Source organism: Podarcis melisellensis (assembly GCF_964234715.1).
Source record: "Podarcis melisellensis genome assembly, chromosome: 16".
NCBI classification, from domain to species: Eukaryota; Metazoa; Chordata; class Lepidosauria; order Squamata; family Lacertidae; genus Podarcis; species Podarcis melisellensis.
In genome coordinates this window covers 23868503-23888061 of record NC_138533.1, presented here as the reverse complement: position 1 = coordinate 23888061, position 19559 = coordinate 23868503, and the positions used below count along the sequence as shown (strand labels likewise).

At 46.7% G+C, this 19559-nt stretch overlaps 1 protein-coding gene across 14 annotated transcripts in view; it reads left to right on the top strand.

Moving 5' to 3' along the window:
* Positions 1-18782, top strand: part of GAL3ST1 (galactose-3-O-sulfotransferase 1) — a 34817-nt gene extending 16035 nt beyond the window's left edge. For 7 of the 14 annotated variants that reach the window (XM_081892425.1, XM_081892426.1, XM_081892435.1 and 4 more), the window contains 2 exons: positions 11760-11893; positions 13687-18782. In XM_081892425.1, the coding sequence (XP_081748551.1) occupies positions 11760-11893; positions 13687-14830 (1278 nt within the window). In that variant the 3' untranslated portion in view covers positions 14831-18782. Of the gene's footprint in view, positions 1-1802; positions 2077-2112; positions 3517-3579; positions 3808-9169; positions 10329-11386; positions 11611-11759; positions 11894-13686 lie in introns of those variants that run through there. The other 7 variants (XM_081892432.1, XM_081892431.1, XM_081892433.1 and 4 more) reach the window with 7 other exon arrangements.
* Positions 18783-19559: the final 777 nt, after the last annotated feature.

Genomic DNA, 19559 nt, shown 5'->3' with positions numbered 1-19559 from the left:
GTGAGATAGGAGCATTTTTAACCAAGTGGATTTCATTCCAAGCAATCAAAATATGACATGGAATACAGAGAAAGGAAATAAACCCACATGGGCCTTTGATTGATTAAACTTGGGGGGGGGGAGACCCCACAGTCTCCACTGTGCCTCATTTCGAAAGGAAACATGAACCTGGGTAAATGCCTGGACCCCTGGAATCTTGCACCACCCAAAGACTGGGGTGGTGTCAGTGGCGTAGCGTGGGGGGCGGGCCGCAGCCCTGGGTGCATTTTTTGGAGGGGTGCGATCAGTTGCCCCCATGACAGGCTCCTTCATTGCCGAGACAGCTTCCTCACACCCAGCCACAGCTCCACTCCTGGGTCACCCACATCCCGTTTTGTGATGAGAGCCTCGGTGGGCTCCCTCTGCCCCCTATCCCCCCTCAGGGGCACACTCCATGCGCCCACCCCAGGCAGTGGTACCTTATGATCTGCCATGAACTAATATATGAAGAAAGGCAGCCAAACTGGAGGTGCCACAAAGCTCTAGGTCAGGGGTCAGCAAACGTTTTCAGCAGGGGGCCGGTCTACTGTCCCTCATACCTTGTAGGGGGCCGGACTATATATTTTTTTGGGGGGGGGGAGAATGAACGAATTCCTATGGCCCCAAAATAACCCAGAGGTGCATTTTAAATAAAAGGACACATTCTACTCATGTAAAAACACACTGATTCCCGGACCATCCGTGGGCCAGATTTAGAAGCCAATTGGACCTGATCTGGCCCCCGGGCCTTAGTTTGCCTACCCATGCTCTAGGTGGTCTCCTGTGTGCCAAACCAGGCAGTGGCTGGACCTCCCTTCTCTGCCCCCAACCTCTCTCTCTGTCTTTCTTTCCCCTCCAGTTTGTATCAGGTTCCCAGTTCTTTCTGTGGACCAGCCTCCAAGGGAAAGGTCAACATAAAGACACTGGGATGCAGTGTTGAATGTCAAGAAAGAATAAGGGAGTCTTGTTACCCAGTTCAGGATCTATTTACAATTTCCATTCATTATTCATTGAGATGAGAATCTCAGCTACATAATGCAGCCAGTAGCACCATGCATCCATCCCTCAACCCTAGCTTCTCTCATATGCACGCCATACATTTCAAGTACACCCCAAGAACTGTAGTTTATTAAGGGAGCTGTAGCTCTGTAAGGGATAAACTACAGTTCTCTGGATTATTGGGGAGGGGGTACAAGATGTGCTTTATGTGTACTTTAAATGTATAGTGTGCCCACAACTTCAGACTGATATGGGGAGGGTGCTGTTGGAAGTAAGCCCATTCTTGGGAGTTTATATATGCACAGTAACATTCCAAATTCGGATGCTGTTCAATAAATTTGCACCCAGCTCATATGTCAAATCTGAATGCTTTTGAGTCACTGAAGAATTTGCAATTATTTTGGCAGGAAATACCGTATTTTTTGCTCTATCAGACTCACTTTTTCCCTCCTAAAAAGTAAGGGGAAATGTGTGTGCTTCTTATGGAGCGAATGCAGGCTGCGCAGCTATCCCAGAAGCCAGAACAGCAAGAGGGATTGCTGCTTTCACTGCGCAGCGATCCCTCTTGCTGTTCTGGCTTCTGAGGTTCAGAATATTTTTTTTATTGTTTTCCTCCTCCAAAAACTAGGTGCGTCTTGTTGTCTGGTGCATCTTATAGAGCAAAGAATACGGTAATTATTATTAATTATACCCTGCCCATCTGGCTGGGTTTCCCCAGCCGCTCTGGGTGTCTCCCAACAGAATATTAAAAACATGATAAAACATGAAGCATTAAAAACCTCCATTAAAAACCTTGCCTTCAGATGTCTTCTAAAAGTCAGTTGTTTATTTCCTTGACATCTGATGGGAGGGCACCACTACCCAAAAGGGCAATTGATGGGTTGCAGCCTTAGCAAGAAGTTTAGTTTGATTGTGAGAGAAATTTTATTCAGTTCACATTAAAAGGAGAATTTGCACTTGTCGCAGGGAGGGAACCACCAGAAGGCCCTTGGTGCTGGACCTCAGTGAACTTGGGACCTTCCACATAAGGTTAAACAAGAGATTATAATTTCTGGAGGTGTAAGGATCTGCGGATTACTGTAAAAGTCTCTGAGTTTGTATAATCCCACTGTTTACACTTAGCAAATGATTTGGCTGCTGTGCAGAAGGAAGGCTGTTGAACTATTGGGACTATAATAGACTCTTATTATGTTCTTAACTTGGTCATTGGCATTGGCTATGTACACACAGTTGAAGTACATTCCCCCCCCCCCCGAACCCTGGGAGTTGTAGTTTAAAGGCATTGGGAATTGTAACTCCGTGAGGTGTAAACTACAGTTTCCAGAATTGGGGGAGGGGCTTTAAATTTTTGGGTCCTGCTTGTGGGCTTGCCGCTGATTGCCTACTGCAAAAACTAGAATAGACGCTGGACTAGAATAATAGAATTGTATAGTTGGACAGGACCACGAGGGTAATCTAATCCAACTGCCTGCAGTGCAGGAATCTTTTTGCCTAGCATGGGGCTCAAACCCACAGCCCTGAGTCTCCTACTGTACATGGGCCTCCTTTGGCCCCACTCAGCAGCATTCTTAAATTCTTAGGCATTTGCACTAAAATGCTGACAAATTGTCATGAGGAATTTTTTTAAAAAATAAAAAATTAATGGAGATTGCTGTAGAAAGGTGGAGAACTGAATGTCAGGCTGGAAAAATGAGAACCCAGTTTACCAAAATGGACAGTTCTCTCTGTTCTTAGCTGCCATTCTGCATATGCCCTAGAACCCTTTGACTCCTTTTTACATGACCGGGCCAATAATTGGGGCTCTTGCCAGCATAATGGAGAGAAAAAAGCGTTGGCTTCAGCTGGATACCTTCACTTTCAGGGCAGCTCCAGGTGCATGTTAATGCCTAAACGGAAACCTAATCAGTTGCCAGCAACTATCCCACAAGCACATGCTGTCGCCCCCACTCCAATTTGGTTGTTAACTGGACCTCATATGATAAAAGCCTTTTTCCAGCTGGAAGTACCCGACTGTCGAACAGAGGTCGCAATATATTTGCTAGCCTCTAGCAAAGTGCCACTAAATGCTTTTACCCTTGAACTGGACTTGTAGCGAAAGATCAGACTTTTTGCAACCAGGAAAGTGACATGAAAATGGACTGGGAAACGGGGGGGGGGGTGACACTTGATCTGATGCTGCATCATTTAACCTCCCCTCAAACAGATTAGAATGGGAGCCCATGAAATAGCCAACGTAGGTCTTACCCACACTTGCCTTTCCTCCACGATTTCCAAGAATGTACAGCTCCATAACCAAGTGTTCTTTTCTTCACCCCGGGAAACCATTCCTTTACTGCTGAATCAGAGCAAACAGCAATCCAAGAGAAATCAAATGGCTAATTATTGCACTTCAGCTTTAAAGAGCGTGTTTTTCTGGGGAAAGTTCCGGGGCGGAACAAAGAGCGCTCCAGCACAGAGCTTTAAATCACAGACTTGTGCCTAGACAGTGTAAGGCAGAAGGTAAGTGTGGATATGTGTGTAGTCTTATCTCTCGGGATGAATGTGCTCTTTTCCCCCCTCTAGTTTCAGAAATGTCAGAAATCTCTCATCTGACCTTTTCTGTCTCAGCTGGATAACTTTGCTGGTGGGTGCTTTTGTGTCGCCATCTCTCGCAGGCTCCTACTCTCTAGCTGGAAAAGGTGAAATAAGTAACAAAGAGGTCTTTTCTCCCTCACTCTCCCTGGACTTTCCGAGGACGCCAAGGCAAACAAAAAGCTCTGTCCTCCTTAGATTGTCTCTCTCACAAAGCCGGTAATAATTAGCTGATGGATTGATTTTATTTACCTTACACGCATGATGCTGGTTTAGATTGTCTTCCTTGTCGGGTTTTGTTTTGATGTATAGATTTTGATCATTTTGTTGTAACCATTTATTTGTCTTATATATTTATCTGTTCTTTAATGATGTGGGGCAATTTAAATGTATTTTTGAAGAAAAGGTGAGGGAAGATGAAAAATGGAATGTAGGAAGGTGCCTTATACCATGTCAGCATATTGAACACCTCCCAAGGAGTCCTGGGAACTGGAATGGGGGGGGGGGTATGTGCTTTAAATGTATGGCATACACAGAGCCTCAGTGCCTCTCTATGCTGACTGGCAGTGGCTTTCCATGGTTTCAGGCAGGGGGCACTTCCAGCCCAACCTGAAGCTGCTGGGGATTGATCTACAGCCCTTGCTCTAAAAATAAAGGAAGATCCTAGTCCTCATGCTTCTGAATAAAGAGCTGATTTAAATAGGGCCATAGGAAGTTGCCTTCTACTGAATCAGACCAGATAGCTCATTATTGCCTACCCTGACAGGCAGCAGTTCTCCAGGGTTTCATTCTCTTTCAGCCCTACCTGGAGATGCTGCTGGGGATTGGATTTGGGACCTTCTGCATGCAAAGCAGATGCTCTACCACTAAGCTGCAACCCTCCCTTTGGCCATTTGGTGGTTGTGCAAGGGGCTGAGTCTCTAGCATTTGAGCCAAGTGCCCTGTCATCACCCTCAAGAGTTTTGGGGTAGCAAGACTAGACTTCCATCTAAGAGATATTTTTGAGAGCCGAGTTGGTGAAATGGACCACAAACTCCATACAGAAAGTGTTCCATGCAGACGTTCCTTCCATTACCCCAGCTTTTGCCACCCTGATGCCCTCCAGATGTTTTTGGTGGTACTAAAAGGCACAGAAATGTGGGGAGGGAGAAAGGATTCAGACTGCTTTGGCAAGGGAAGCCCTGTTGCCAGTCTCTTTGTCAATGAGGGCAAGGGCAGAGGCAGTCACTGAAACAGTGGGGAATCAAACAGGAACAGAACCCCAGAACAGAGAGGAAAGATTGTGTGTGTATGACCTATGATGGCTACCTGCTCATGGCAAATGAGCTACCGGACACCTACCCACCACATGCAAGAACTAACATTTGCCTTGCTATGACTCAGTCAACATTAAGTGATGGGAAGTTTTGCTTCTGCACATGACTCTGGCAAACCGTTCTAAGCTGAAGCATTCCTTCTTCACCCACCCTAGAATGTTCAGTTCACATTGAGTTCATGAAACATCGTACCCTGACCTGTGATAGTTATGTTCTTTTAAGTCTTTCTATATCAATCACTAGTAATAGTTTAATAAGGAGGTTTTCACGCCTGTCCAATTCTGTGTTCCCTTTCCCAGCCTTTAATCTATTGATGATTAATGCTTATATGCAACCTTTGCATTGTATTTGTGTTAACCAATCAGCAACAAGCACATATGTGGCAATGCTGTAATATTCAATAAAAGGGACTCCCCGAGACATGCTCGAGAGATGCCTCCCATATGACACTTGTCATTCGTCTGTCGTTTATTTCAACCCAACAATTAAGGAAACCAGCCTTTGCCAACCTGGTGCTCTCCAGATGTGTTGAACTACAGCTCCCATCAGTCCCCCCCCCTAGCCAACATGGCTGCATGAAGCTAAGGCTGATGGGAGCAAAGTCTGAGGCTGACAGAAGTAGTCCCCAAAGTTAGACTCGGCTAGAAGGCATATTCTAGACTAGAGTATAACTGGTTAACTGCTTTAGCTGCTTTAACCTCGGTGGACTACAGCAACACCTTATACTTGGGGTTGCCTTGGAAACGTCAGTGGTGCAGAATTCAGTGGCCAGGCTGCTGACTGGGGGAAGACAGTTGAAGCATATAACGCCAATCTCAGCCTGACTACACTGGCTGCCAATTAGTTTCCTGGCCCAATTATAAGTGTTGGTTTTAAGCTATAAAGCCTTAAAGGGCTCAGGACCCAATACCTCAAGGACTGCCTCTCTCCATAAGAACCAACCCAGACCCTGCGATCATTATCTGAGGCCCTTCTTTGTGTGCCTCTTCCGCAAGAGTTCTGGAGGGTTGCAACATGAGAACAAGCCTTTTCTGCAGTGGCCCCTCCAATTGTGGAATGCCGTTCCCAGGAAGCCTTGCCTGGCACCTTCATGTGTTGTAATAGATCTGTGGTGCTGAATGTTCAGGTTAAGTAAATATTAGGATTTAGTTAAAACTTCTATGTTGTAACTGAGATGTACTTTAAGATAGTCTCATTGTGTATTATGCAAGGGGGTTGAGCTGTTTACATAGTGATTATGTGTAAAGACATGGATTTTAATTACACATAGATATTAATCTGGCTGGGGAAACCCACCCAGATGGGCGGTGTATAAATAAATAAATGATGATGATGATGTTATGAGAAAAAAACTGCTCCCTTCCCCTTATGGGGTAACCAAGAGCCCATATAGAGTCTTTTTGTAGGTTCTCTATCGGTCGAAGAAAATAACAGAGACCAACCAGAGAATATTGAGAAGCAAAGCAGCTAGTATGTCTGATCTTTATTAAAGCTGTTGCAATTGGGTACTCCCCCCACACACAGGAAGGGGGGGAGGGACCCCGAGCCATGTGCACAAGCCCTTATATAGACATTTTAAATTGCCCGTCCTGGAGTCCAAGACCACCCCTAGAAACATTATACATACATCACAGAAGGGCTGTGGCCCAAGACCCACCCCCTTAATACATCAGAGAGGGGGCGAAAATCCGGGTGTGTTGTTTCTTTCTGTCGGCCAGGTTACCTGATTGGGTTACCTGGGCATCCTGGCCACTCTTGTTAGGATACCTACTCAATTCCTAAATGCAGGTCACGGGTCACAGGCTCACACCCTATTCATATCTTAAATGCGCCCTTAATACAGGATTTGTGAAAGAGACAATGGGGAGATTTCTTATTTCCTTCGACTTTTCAGAGAAATATTTGAGGTCATTTTGGGAGGGAGAAAATGGTTTCAGGACTTTTTCTGTGGGTTTCAGACGTGGTTTACATATTTGTATGTGCTTGCTTGGTAAATTTATGAACTATATACAGTATATATATGTGTGTGTGACCTTAAAATTCTTATAACAATTATTATTATTATTACATTCTCAAAGCCTGAGAATGTAATTAAGATCCATGTGTACTGGAATGTGCGTACCCACTTCTGAGCACCAGCAATTAGCATGTGAAGAGTAAACCTAGGTAATTGTTCTAAGTGTGTACCAGTCTTTAATCTTAGTCAATCAACGTGTTCATAAAATCAGGGAAATTCCTTTGTTAGGTGACACCTGAGGGGATTAACCAGTAGTACTGTTGTAAACAAAAATCTGTCCTTTTTCCCTTATGGGGTATCCAAGAGCCTATATAAAGTCCTTACATAGGTTCCCTGTTGATAGGAGAAAATAACAGAGGCCAACCAGAGAATATTAAGAAGCAAAGCAGCTAGTAAGCCTGAGCTTTATTGCTCTGTTGCAACAGGGTCCTCACTCACCACACAAAGGAGGGAGGAGGAACCCAGAAAAATGACGCGCAATGCCTTATATAGACTTTTGAAATTGCCAAATTACCACCCTGTAGATCAAGACCACCCCCCAGAAACATCATACATGCATCACAGAAGGGATGTAACCTAAGACCACCCCACAGATACATCATACCTACATCACAGAAAAGGCGGTCTAAAACAGAAATTTGAATGTTGTTTTCCCTGTTTGCCAGGTTATCTGATTGCCTTTTCTGATAGTCTGTCACCCATTAAAATGCTGATTACTCAATTCCTGAGACAATGGGAAGGCTCCCTGACCCTGCCTCCCTCCTTGCAGGGAAAACATTTGGTCAGTTTGGGAATCAAAATGGTTTCAGGTCGGTCTTCCTGTGCTGATCTATGTACGTGCTTGGTTGGTACACTTATGAACATTACCATATATCTAAGACCTCAAAATTCCTATCACAGTACTTAATAGCATCCAAAGAACTGATAGTTAGAATGCAACTGAATTGCGGAGGATTACTTTTTTAGGAACGGCAGATTTAGGAGATATGCCTTGGAGTGAGTGTTGCACTGCTGTAGGAACAAGCTTCTCTTGAGATGACCATGCTGTAAGATGTGGATTCCCCTCTTGTAAACAAAATCTGCCCTTATTCCCTTATGGGGGACACAAGAGCCTTTATGGAGTCCTTTGTAGTGTTACGGCAAAAATCTGGGTGCGAGGCTGCTCTGCCACCCAGCTCATCGGACTCAGTCCGTGGGTCCCTGCGGAGGAAAATGAGCTCAGCCGGAGACAGGAGCAAACTGCAGAAGATCCAAGTTTATTGGCCAACAGGTTCAAGACGAGATTGAACAGTGAGAAAGGGGTGACATGAGTTTTTGAAACTTCCCTCCATGTCCCAGAATACAGTGCAAAACACGTCATGAATACATTAAAGAGAGGTTTGGTTACACAGATTACATCATGAATATATTAAAGGGAGGTTGGGTTACACAGATTAACATATGGAGGAGGGAGGGGGGAATATGCAGAGCTACACCGGATTAACATGAGGAGGGAGGGGGGAATATGCAGAGCTGGAGATATGCACAGATAAACACTTCCTGGGGATGAGAAAACAATGGTCTCAAATATGCATAGTCTGGCACCTGACATTGCCTGGAGGAAAGGCTGATCAGAGCAAACTGGCACGTTGATTTTCTATGAATTTTATAGATTTTAGTCCCTTTTGACATTGACAATTGGAAATAAATTGATATATTGTAGCGAAGAAGAAGGTGAAGAAGACATGCCCCCCCCCTTCCGTAACAGTAGGTTCCCCATCGACAGGAGAAAATAACAGAGGCCAACCAGAGAATATTGAGAAGTAAAGCAGCTAGTAAGCCTGATCTTTATTGATCTGTTGCAACAGGGAGGGAGGAGTAACCCAGAACCAAGGTGTGCCTGCCCTTATATAAACATTTTAAATTCCCTGCCCTGGAGCTCAAGACCACCCCTCCATACATCATACATAGATCACAAAAGAGGTATAACCCAAGACCACCACCCCACAAACATCATACACACACCACAGAAAAGGCAGTCTAAAACAGAAATTTGAATGCTGTTTATCTCGTCTTACAGGTTACTTGTTTAATGATAATTTGATTGGATTGCCTGGGGAGGCTGGCCAGTCTTTTGCAATAATAAATACTTAGTTCTGAGCCAGGTCACAGGCTCACACCCTGTTAATAAATGTGCCCTTTAGACAGGATTTGTGAAGGAAAATACAATGGGGAGGCGCTTCCATTTTCCTTTGACCTTGCAGAAAACATTTGGTCAGTTTGGGAGTCAAAAATGGTTTCAGGTCGGTCTTCCTGTGCTGATCTATGTATGTGCTTGGTTGGTACACTTATGAACATTTAACATATATCTAAGACCTCAAAATTCCTATCACACCTGCCCTTATTTAGACATTTTAAATTGCCCACCCTGGAGTCCAAGACCACCCCCAGAAACCTCATACATAGATCACAGAAGGGGTGTAGCTCAAGACCACCCCCCAGATACATCATATCTACATCACAGAAAATGCGGTCTACAACAGAAATTTGAATGTTGATGTTTTTCCTGTCTGCCAGGTTATCTGATAATGCCTTTCCTGGTAGTCTGGCCATTCCTTTGATATTGTGATTACCCCATTCCTGAGACAATGGGAAGGTTCCCTCACCCCCTCCCTCCTTGCAGAGAAAACATTTGGTTAGTTTGGGAGTCAAAATGGTTTCAGGGTGGTCTTCCTGTACTGTTCCAGACATGTGGTCCACATATCTATGTACGTGCTTGGTTGGTACATTTATGAACATTTATTATATACATAAGACCTTAATTTTTTTTATTACACCCCCATGCAAACTGAAGGTGTCATATGTGAATAAATCACATTTCTTAAAGCTACAACGGTCTCTGCCAAAGAAGCACGAACCCTGGGCAAGGGCCTGGAATCCCATGCGCTCTTGCTTGGCAGAGAGTGGAAGGCACCCAACTGTATCTTTAGTTGCCAGGCAAATAATAATAATTATCTTCCCCCAGGCCTTTTGCTAATTAACAACTTAAGGCCCTTTAAACTGGCAGGGGGTAAAAAATGAACACACGGAGGGCAGCAGGTTGAGGAAAGCTGGTTGGATACCCAGAGCTCCTTCAATCAGACCTTCCTGGCTGCCAGCCAGAGAGCAACCCATTTGCACTCTCTCCCAAAACTCTGCCTGCCTGCTGTGCCCATTGCCAGCTCTGCCACTGCAAGGCCCCAGGAAGTATGTCTCCTTGGCCTGACACAGAGGACAATGCTGCTGCATTGCAGACACTCACACACCGGGTGCTCAGGCATTCTCTCTGCCTCAGAAAGAACCAGGCGTTTGCTCCATCCAGCCGTTGAAGCTGCTGGAGCAACTCTGAGGTCTGATTTCAGCAGACTCCTCCTGCGGACAGCAGGCAGGTGCTGTAGCCTTTTCATGTTTCATCTTTGCTTACTGCTAGCAAGGAGGTTGCTGAGCAAATTGTTAGGATAGATTAGAGGGAGGAGGGGTGTCTGCGTTTTTGTTTGTTTGTGTGTATAGGATTTTGGGGGGGAGCGCACTACAAAATAAGGAGCCCTATGGGATTGTGTACTTTATTTATTCTCTGGCTCAATTTTTTCCTGCCAGCCTTAACCAGATGAGAGGAACCTTAGACTCGGGGGCCAGATCTGGCTCTCCAAGCCTCTCTGTCTGGCCCTTGGAACTCTCACCAGGCCACACCCCTTCACTAGCCCTGCTTTGTACCCCCCTTGAGTGGTTATTGCGCGGCTGGAATTTGTCCTTGAACACCAGTAATGCCCCTTGCTTGCTCAGAGGCGTGTATGCAAGTGTGTGTAGAAGTTAAATTACTGCACAAAGGTAACATCTGCATCAATTGCCCCACTCACTTTTGCCTCCACACTTGCCCACCACTGGCATGTGGCCCCCAGAAGGGTGCTGACCTTTAAAGCCCTAAACAGCCTTGGACCTGTATACCTGAAGGAGCATTTCCACCCCCATCGTTCAGTCCGGACACTGAGGTCCAGCACCGAGGGCTTTCTGGCGGTTCCCTAATTGCAAGAAGTGAGGTTACAGGGAACCAGGCAGAGGGCCTTCTCGGTAGTGGCACCTGCCCTCCCATCAGATGTCAAGGAAATAAGCAGCTATCCTATTTTTAAAAGACATCTGAAGGCAGCCCTGAATGCAGGGAAGTTTTTAATATTTAATGCTGTCTTGTTTTTAACACTTGATTGGGAGCCGCCCAGAGTGGCTGAGGAAACTCAGCCAGATGGGCGGGGTATAAATGATAAATTATTATAATATTATTATTATATCTACAAGTGAATGTGGCCCTCGTTCTGAAAAAGGTTCCTTGCCTCTTCTCTTAATTAACCAAGGCTTGAAACCAGGGATTAGGGAACTATAGTTAAGCAATCTGCCCGTGATTACAAGCCTCTTCGGTATCTGTTGGCTCTGACTCTTCTCCCTCCCACTTCAGTACCTGCAAGTTCAAGAGGAAGGTGTTCAGCAGGTGCCGAAGAGGCAACAGAGACGGGAGGGAGAGAATACCAAAGGGGGGCAGCCGCAGCGGCAGCCGCCACACCTACATGGAATGTATGGAATGGACCTCCTGCTAAAATGGTATCTACAGGAAACCCTCAACAATCAGTTGGGTATATAAGGCGTGAGGGGATCTTTAGCTCAGAGACACCTTCCAGGCAGGTAAATAAAACACTCAAGGTTCAAAGCAGTACCAGTGAAGGGTGTGGTCTGGGTTGAGTTCTGAGGGCCATATGCAAAGAGCTTCTTGTGTTCTTGCTTCTAGTAATCTGCCCATGAATTCACTGCCCTTTTTCTGTTTTCCTTTTCAGGTGGTCACGATGGTGCATCAGGGGAAGAACTGGAAGTCCATGTGTAAGGGCCTCGTCCTGGGGACTCTCCTAACCAGCTTTATGCTGCTGCTGTACTCCTACGCCGTCCCACCCTTACAAGTCAGCATGACAGAGTGAGTCTGGTGCACATAGGAGAAGACGTGTGGACCAAGAGACCATGAGTGGAACCACAGTCTGTTCTGCCTCCACAGAAAGGCTCTCAGAACAGAATATATGCATGAAGGAGAGTGAAGGGTTTGAGCCCTGATGTGGTAGAATGGACTGTACCACTTCAGGCAGCAGGAGGGGGGGTTGTTTTCTTTCTTTTGGGGGCATGCAGGAAAATTCCCTGCAAGTAGAAAACTTGACGCATGTGGGGGCTGGGCAAGAAATGTTATCCTTGATATGCTAGCTTTCTATTTTCAATGAATTGGGTTTTTGTGTGTGGGAAGGTTAATGTTGGAAAGCACTGTACTGGTACAGTCCACTCTGCCACTGGTGAATATGTCCCTCTGGAATCTCCAGTGTGGCGTCTGTAGTCTCAAAGCTCCCTCGGTCACCCCTCGGTGCCCACCAAGGTCCTCTGCACCTCCCATTTCTTAGCAAACTACAGTTAAGAAAATGCTCAGAGATTCTAGGGGTAGCAGGCACACTTACTAGGATCTGTGTTTCCTTTTAGAATAAGGAGGCACAGTGGAGTCTGTAGTGTTTTTATGATATATGGTTTATTTACACATATATACAACCTGAGCCTACTATGGAGGGGTTCAGAGCAATAGCACCCCAAAAGGGCCCCTATACATCTCTCATAGGCATAGCAGAGTTGGGTTTGCAAGCAGAGAAAGCCATGTTCTCTGTGTCTCTTTGTCACAGCCAGCTCACATAGAGCTCAGACCCCACTTCCTCTCTTTGCCAAACTGCTTGTCAAAATGGCACTTTTTCCTGTGTTTGGTTAAGCCATCCACTTGGAAATCCTAAACCCCTTTCATCTCTGCCCACCAACACACAACTGAAGGAGGAACCCCTCCTTCATTATATGGTATATCTTCACTCACTGTAACCCTGGAAACTTCTCCCTTCCAACTCTATGATTGACTTTTGCTAAACACCTAGAGCTCAAGGTCTCCTCACTTGTTGATGGCTTTCTTTATGGGTTAATGGCTCTGCCTTTGCTCCATAATTGCCCATCCCCAGGCCTTTCCCTGGTCAGGAAAACAAGTCCAGCCTGTATTTTTACACTGTTGAATTGTTGTTGTTGTTATTTATAAAAAAAATTATACTGCCCTACACCTTCAGGTCTCAGAAAGGTCCAATGTTAAATCCACTGATTAAATTCCAACATTTACTAAAGCCAGGAATTAGGGGTTTGCTTAAATTCTAACCCCTTTACTTAATCCAGAGATTTTAGGGAAGTCTTGCCCCCCACAAACTTAAAACAATATATTTCAGGTGTCAGAGGTCCTGGTAAAGAGGTGTATCTTGAGCATATGGTGAAAACTGTTTGATGAAGATACCAGATGCACCTCTGTGGGGAGGGAGTTTCACAATTCAGGGACTACCACAGAAAAAGTCCTCTCTTGGGCCACCATTCTCTGCACTTTGGAGGGTGGCAGAACTATCTCTGCAGATCTTAACACACAAAGATCTTGTAGTGATGGAGATGGTCTTTCAGATATTTGTGGCCTAGGTCATTTAGGGATTTAAATACTATTAAGAGCATCTTGAATTGGGCCCAGAACACATTGGCAATCAGTTACCTCCTCTAGCAAACCATATTCAACTCCTGAAAATGAATGTCCAGTGGAAACTGGAAGCTAGAGGAAGGTCTAGGACCTTTGCCAAGCATAGCGCAGTCAAGGAAAATAGTGAGAGAGCTCCTTATGCATTCCTGGAGAGATTCTCATTGTCTACCTTGCTTTCCCCTTAGGGTCCCAATCCCCTACTCGTGCTCTTCCTACCCTTCCCAGGCTCGGCTGCTGGCTTTGGCCAACGGTAGCCACAGTCCACAGAAGTGTCATCCCAAGCTGGACATCATGTTCCTGAAGACCCACAAGACAGCCAGCAGCACCATAATCAACATCCTCTTCCGCTTTGGGGAGAAGCACCGCCTGAAGTTCGCCTTTCCCAGCGGACGCAACGACTTCTACTATCCCTCCTTCTTTGAGCGGAGTCAAGTGCAGGACTACCAGCCTGGCATGTGCTTCAACATCATCTGCAACCACATGCGCTTCCATTATGAGGAAGTGCGCAAGCTGCTACCAGCCGACACCATCTTTGTCACCGTGCTGCGGGACCCCGCCTACCTCTTTGAGTCCTCCTTCCATTATTTTGGGCGTCTCATTCCCATGACCTGGAAGTTGTCAGACGACGATAAGCTGGCCGAATTCCTGCAGGACCCTTGGCGTTACTATGATCCCAATGGATTTGGTGCACATTACCTCCAGAATCTCCTCTTCTTCGACTTGGGCTATGACAGTAGCATGAATGCCAACAGCCCTCTAGTTGAACAGTACATCCGTGAAGTGGACGAGCGTTTCCACCTGGTCATGCTGGTAGAGTACTTTGACGAGTCATTGGTGCTTCTGAAAGACTTGCTCTGCTGGGAGCTGGAAGACATCATCTACTTCAAGCTCAACGCCCGGAATGATTCCAGCGTCTCCAGGCTGACGGATGAGCTCTACCAGAAGGCCACGGCCTGGAATCTCATAGACGCCAAACTCTACCAGTACTTCAACGCTACCTTCTGGCGCAAGGTGGAAGCCTACGGGCGTGAGAGGATGGCCAGGGACGTGGCCAGGCTTCAGGAAGAGAATGAGAAGATGAAGAACATCTGCATTGACGGGGGCCGCCCGGTGGACGCCAGCGCCATCCAGGAATCCAGCATGCAACCGTGGCAGCCATTTGGCAAAAAGACCATCCTGGGGTACAATCTGAAAAAGAGGATCAACAAGAAGCACCGGAAGCTCTGCCGCAAGATGCTAACACCTGAGATCCAGTACCTGACGGACCTGGGGGCCAACATCTGGGTCACCAAGCTGTGGAGCTGGGTGCGCGAGTTCCTCAAGTGGTAGGAGGGCCGCACAGTCCCTGTTCCTGACAAACGTGCCCCGTCCAAGAGAACAACCAGGTGCTTTCATTTTGGTCCTCCCAACCATCCGCCCCGCTACCCACACTTCTACTTTACCTTAGCTGGTCAGATACGGCTCCTGCTTGCGACCAGCCAATGCTTGAACTAGCCTCAGAATGAAAAGGGACAGCAAGCTTGAGCGGTTAAAAGGAGAGGAATGGCCAAGGCCAAGGGAAGGCACTATCAAATCATCCATTTGGGCCCAGGCTGTGCCAGGAGGGGGATGTTGCGGCACAGGCAAGGGCTGAAGTAGATGGGCCCCCACCACTCCTGGGTGCCATGCAGAGTCCAAACACTTGAGCCGGCCCCACTGTTTCAGCTGAGAGCAGAGCAAGCAGCCGCAGACAACGGCATCAGGACACCTCTGCCAATTTGCAGCATTTTGCTAACTCTTTAGAGCTCTGATTTTCTTCCTCTTGACTCTCGTTTCAAACTGCTGTGAACAGCGATGGATGAGCTGCCACCACCCTGCTTCCTGTGTCCTCCTGGTTGGGAGAAACTTGGGGGAAGTGGCTGCTTGTTTGTGCTTGTGTGGCTATTCGCACATGTATGCGTTTGCATGTATTGACAGATGCTCCTTTCTAAAGAAGGGAAGTCAACGCACGTGTAATTTCCTCACATCTGCAGGGATGGACAAAGGATGTGCTGGATGGGCAACACGTTTCTGAACATGTGCGCGAAGATGCAAATAGTGGACGTCTGTCTATGGGCATATCTATACCACGGACTTAAAACTAGTTAAATCAGGGGTAGCCAACACCTTGCCTCCAGATGTGGTTGAGCTGATAGGGAAATTCTGATGGGGGACGATGGAACCCAACAACATCTGGAGGGCACCACGTTGGCTAACCCCACGTTAAATAGTAATTCCCCTGAGAATCCAGGGCACTGTAATTCTATGAGAGGGAAGCACAGACCCTGGTTAGCATCCTCACTGTAGGAGAGCTCCCAGGGTGGTCACCCTCAGCAGTTAAATCAATAGCCAACTGCTATGCATGTGTAGTGTGTAGATATTGTCCATGCGGGGGACTGAAACATTACTGCGAACAGATTAACTGTGAATGAGTGTGTGTGTTTGTGTATGTTAATTGCACACACAAGTTAAGCTCCAACACAAAGGTGGCGTTTCGCCCCTGCGTGTTGTTGGCAGTGCACTCCTAAGACTGAAACAGCCCAGTGTCTTTTGCTCCGTGGGGGGGGGGGGATGATCGAGTGTGTTCCTTTGTGCACTGAAATCTGCCTCTGTTTCAGGATTGCGCAAGCCACAATGCGTGAGAGGCAACAAGAAACTGTGGATTGCACTGACTCACCTGGCAGCGATAGACTGGACAGCAGCCTTTGCCCACCTGGGGCCCTCCAGAGGTTTGGCACCACAGCTCCCATCAGCCCCAGACGGCAACCACTGTCTGGGGCTGATGGGAGTTGTAGTGCAGAAAGAACATCAGGAGGGCCCAGGGTAGGCAAAAGCTGCTGTACAGAGTACATTAATGCCAGAATTGACACACTTCCTTTCCTTTTAGTTCTAGGAGAACCATCAAAGGCACCTTCGACTTTCTTAATCCTCTATAGGTGGGGAAAGATCAGCCATGTCCTTAGCAGATCCCTCTTTTAATCACATTCTGGAGCTTACAAATAGCTGCTTTTGAGGTATACAATAAAATGCCCAGTAAAACTGGGACTCGGGTTTGCCAGCAAAGGCTGTTCTTGCCATCTCTCTCTCTCTCTCTCCCTCCCTCTCTCTCTCTCTCTCTCTCTCTGTGTGTGTGTGTGTGTGTGGTTGGTTTCATCTGCTTATGCTGCCTCTCTTTTGCTCATAAAAACACTTTTAAAAAATTGCTTAGCAGTTAGCAAGAAGTGGGGGGTGGGTGGGTTGTATTGGTTTTTTTTAAAGCAGCTTCAGCAATGGGGCTGTTAGGACAGAAGGCACCACTAAGTATGTAGCTGAGCAAATGGCATGAGGGTTGAAATGCTCTCCATCCGCTGCCATCGCCAACCCAAGACACTCAAACCACAGTAAGCAACAAAGAAAAAGGCCACATTCCCACCATACATTTAAAGTGCTACGCTACTACTTTAAACAGTCATGGCTTTCCCCAGGTAATTCTGGCAGCTGTAGTTTGTTGCAGGCCCTGTTAGGAGACCCCTCTTCCTCCTTGCAAAACTACAATTTCCAGAGCTCTCTTTGAAGAACGATTTATTGTTAAACCATGCTGAGAACTGTGGCTCTGGAATTGGGAATAGGGGGTCTCCTATCAACTCCTAGAATTCTTTGGGTGAAGCCATGCCTGTTTAAAATAGTATCATAACGCTTTAAGTGTATGGTGTGAAGGTGACCAACCAAAAAGTGCCATGTCGCCCTAAACCCTCAGCCTCACGTGAGCAAAGGCTCTTGGGGAACATAAAACCCTCTTGACGTATAGCTGGAAGACCTCAGGACTGCACGCCATACATACAAAGCACGTTCAACATTAAAGCACATGGCTTCCTGCAAAGAAGTAGTTTCTCCCCTATAGAGCTACAATTCCCAGCGCCCTTAACAAACTACAGTTCCCATGATTCTTGAGGGGGGAGCCATGTGCTTTAAATGTATGGTGTGTTTACAGTGTCAGTTAAAGGTCCTTGGGAGCTGAGTCATTTCAGACTGAGTGCTCCTCATCAACTCAGGTTGAATTCTCCACACTGGAACACTACCTAGACAAACCCAATCTGTGCCGATGTACCTCTTTCTGCGATTATGGAGGCCTGGGACTCCGGCTGTGTACACACCACACATTGCAAGCACACGGCTTCCCCCACAGAATCCTGGGGACCATAGTTTACCTATAACGGAGCCATTATTCCCAGCCCCCTGAACAAACTACCGTTTCCAGGATTCTTTTGAGAAAGCGCTGTGATTTCAATGTATGATGTGTGGATGTGAGCCTCGTCATCATCTTCATCACCCAGCAGAGCCATTTTCCAGACACCTCTGTGGGGTTGGTCCACAGGATGCAGAATGTCGCTTGCTGTCTTTCTCCAAACTTCCGCCGTCCCTGCCAGAGCTAATGTCCTCGCTGGTTGGAGGGTCCTGGAGTTTCTCTCCTCAAAGAGGAGGTGTCAGCCCTGACAAGCAACGGGATCTGATGAGGACTGGTGTGCTTACAGGGAGGGCTCTACTCAGAATGCGAGAGAGGAATGGTGGGAGGGAGGAGGCTTCCCAGTTGCTGCTTCTCACTGCAACAAAAAAACAAAACAAAACCCAGGAGAGGCGTCTGCCGACACACCATACATTTAAAGCACATGGCTTCCCCCAAAGAATTCTGGGAGCTGTAGATTACCCTCCGCAGTTCCCAGCACCCTTAACAACGTCCAGTTCCCAGAATTCTTTGGGAGAAGTCATGTGCTTTAAATGTGCACAAGTGAGTATTTCCACCACAAAGGAGTTGCTTAGGAACTGGGTGGTGCTAAAAGGCAACCAAAATGTGGGGAGTGTACTCAGAAGGGTACGGTGAGGGAGATCCTTTTGGGGCTCCCCCCTTTGCCCCATGTATGACTTCAGGGACAGCCAAGGTGGGGCCCTCCAGAAGCCATTGAACTTCAGCTGCTACCAGCACCTGCAGCCAGCAACCGTTAGGGATGATGGGAGTTGTAGACCAGTAACTCAAGGGCACCCTGTTGGCTACTGCTGGTCCTACTGTGACTGATAACAATAGTTCAGAACAGCATCACTTCCTGTCTGTTCCATCACAGCTCTCTCTCGCTTTGTGTATATATACCTACAAACACACACCATTAACTCAGTATAGATGTCTAATGTTCTCCACTTGTAAAGATGAGAAATTTTAAAAATCACTATAATTTTGTAAAATAATTATAATGTAAGGCTGTTTATAATACAAAGGTCTTTGAGCTGTTCAGACTCTTGATTCCTTTTTCCCCACTTGTAGTGGTGGCGTGAGCTGGGGTGGGTTGGGTGTGGGTGTGGCGAAGGACCTTGGCTCAGCGGTCCTGTCTGAAACCTTGGAGAGCTGCTGCCAGTCAGTGTAGACAATACTGAGCAGGATGGACCAATGAACCAACTCGGTATGAGGCAGCCTATGTGATACCAGCTAGCGAAGGAATTGCAAAGCAGTGTTTCTGGAGCTCAGCAGAAGCCTATCTAGTGACATCATCACAGGAGAACCTCCCAACGGACAACTGTGTCCCATGAGAATCAGGACACTTCCAGGCATTTGCTATTTGGGGGGTGGGATTCAATCACATACTGGCGATTTCAGGGTGCACAACTGATGTTGAATTGGTGCTCTTCCACAATCAACCTGTCTCTTCACCCCACCCATCAAAACGAATGTGTTGTGATAAGGAAGGCAATGGGGAAAGGCACCGCAAAGTGCAGGACAATATTTGCTTGGTGTACCATCGTCTAACCTCCCCATGCACAAATCAAAACAAATGTTTCATAACTAGCCAACATAATCTTGCTGCAAACTTTTTGCAAGTAAATCAGGTTGAACGCTCGATAAACAATTTGTTGAGAAGCAACCCCAGTTGCTTAGGGGAGGTCCATTTGAATTTTCTGCCTCAGGCACCAAATTGCATTGCGCTGGGAGGCAGAGGAGGATGAGCAGAGACTGCTGGGCCAAGGGGGTGGATCAATGGGGAGAGTGGATCCACCCCATTCATATATTTAAAAC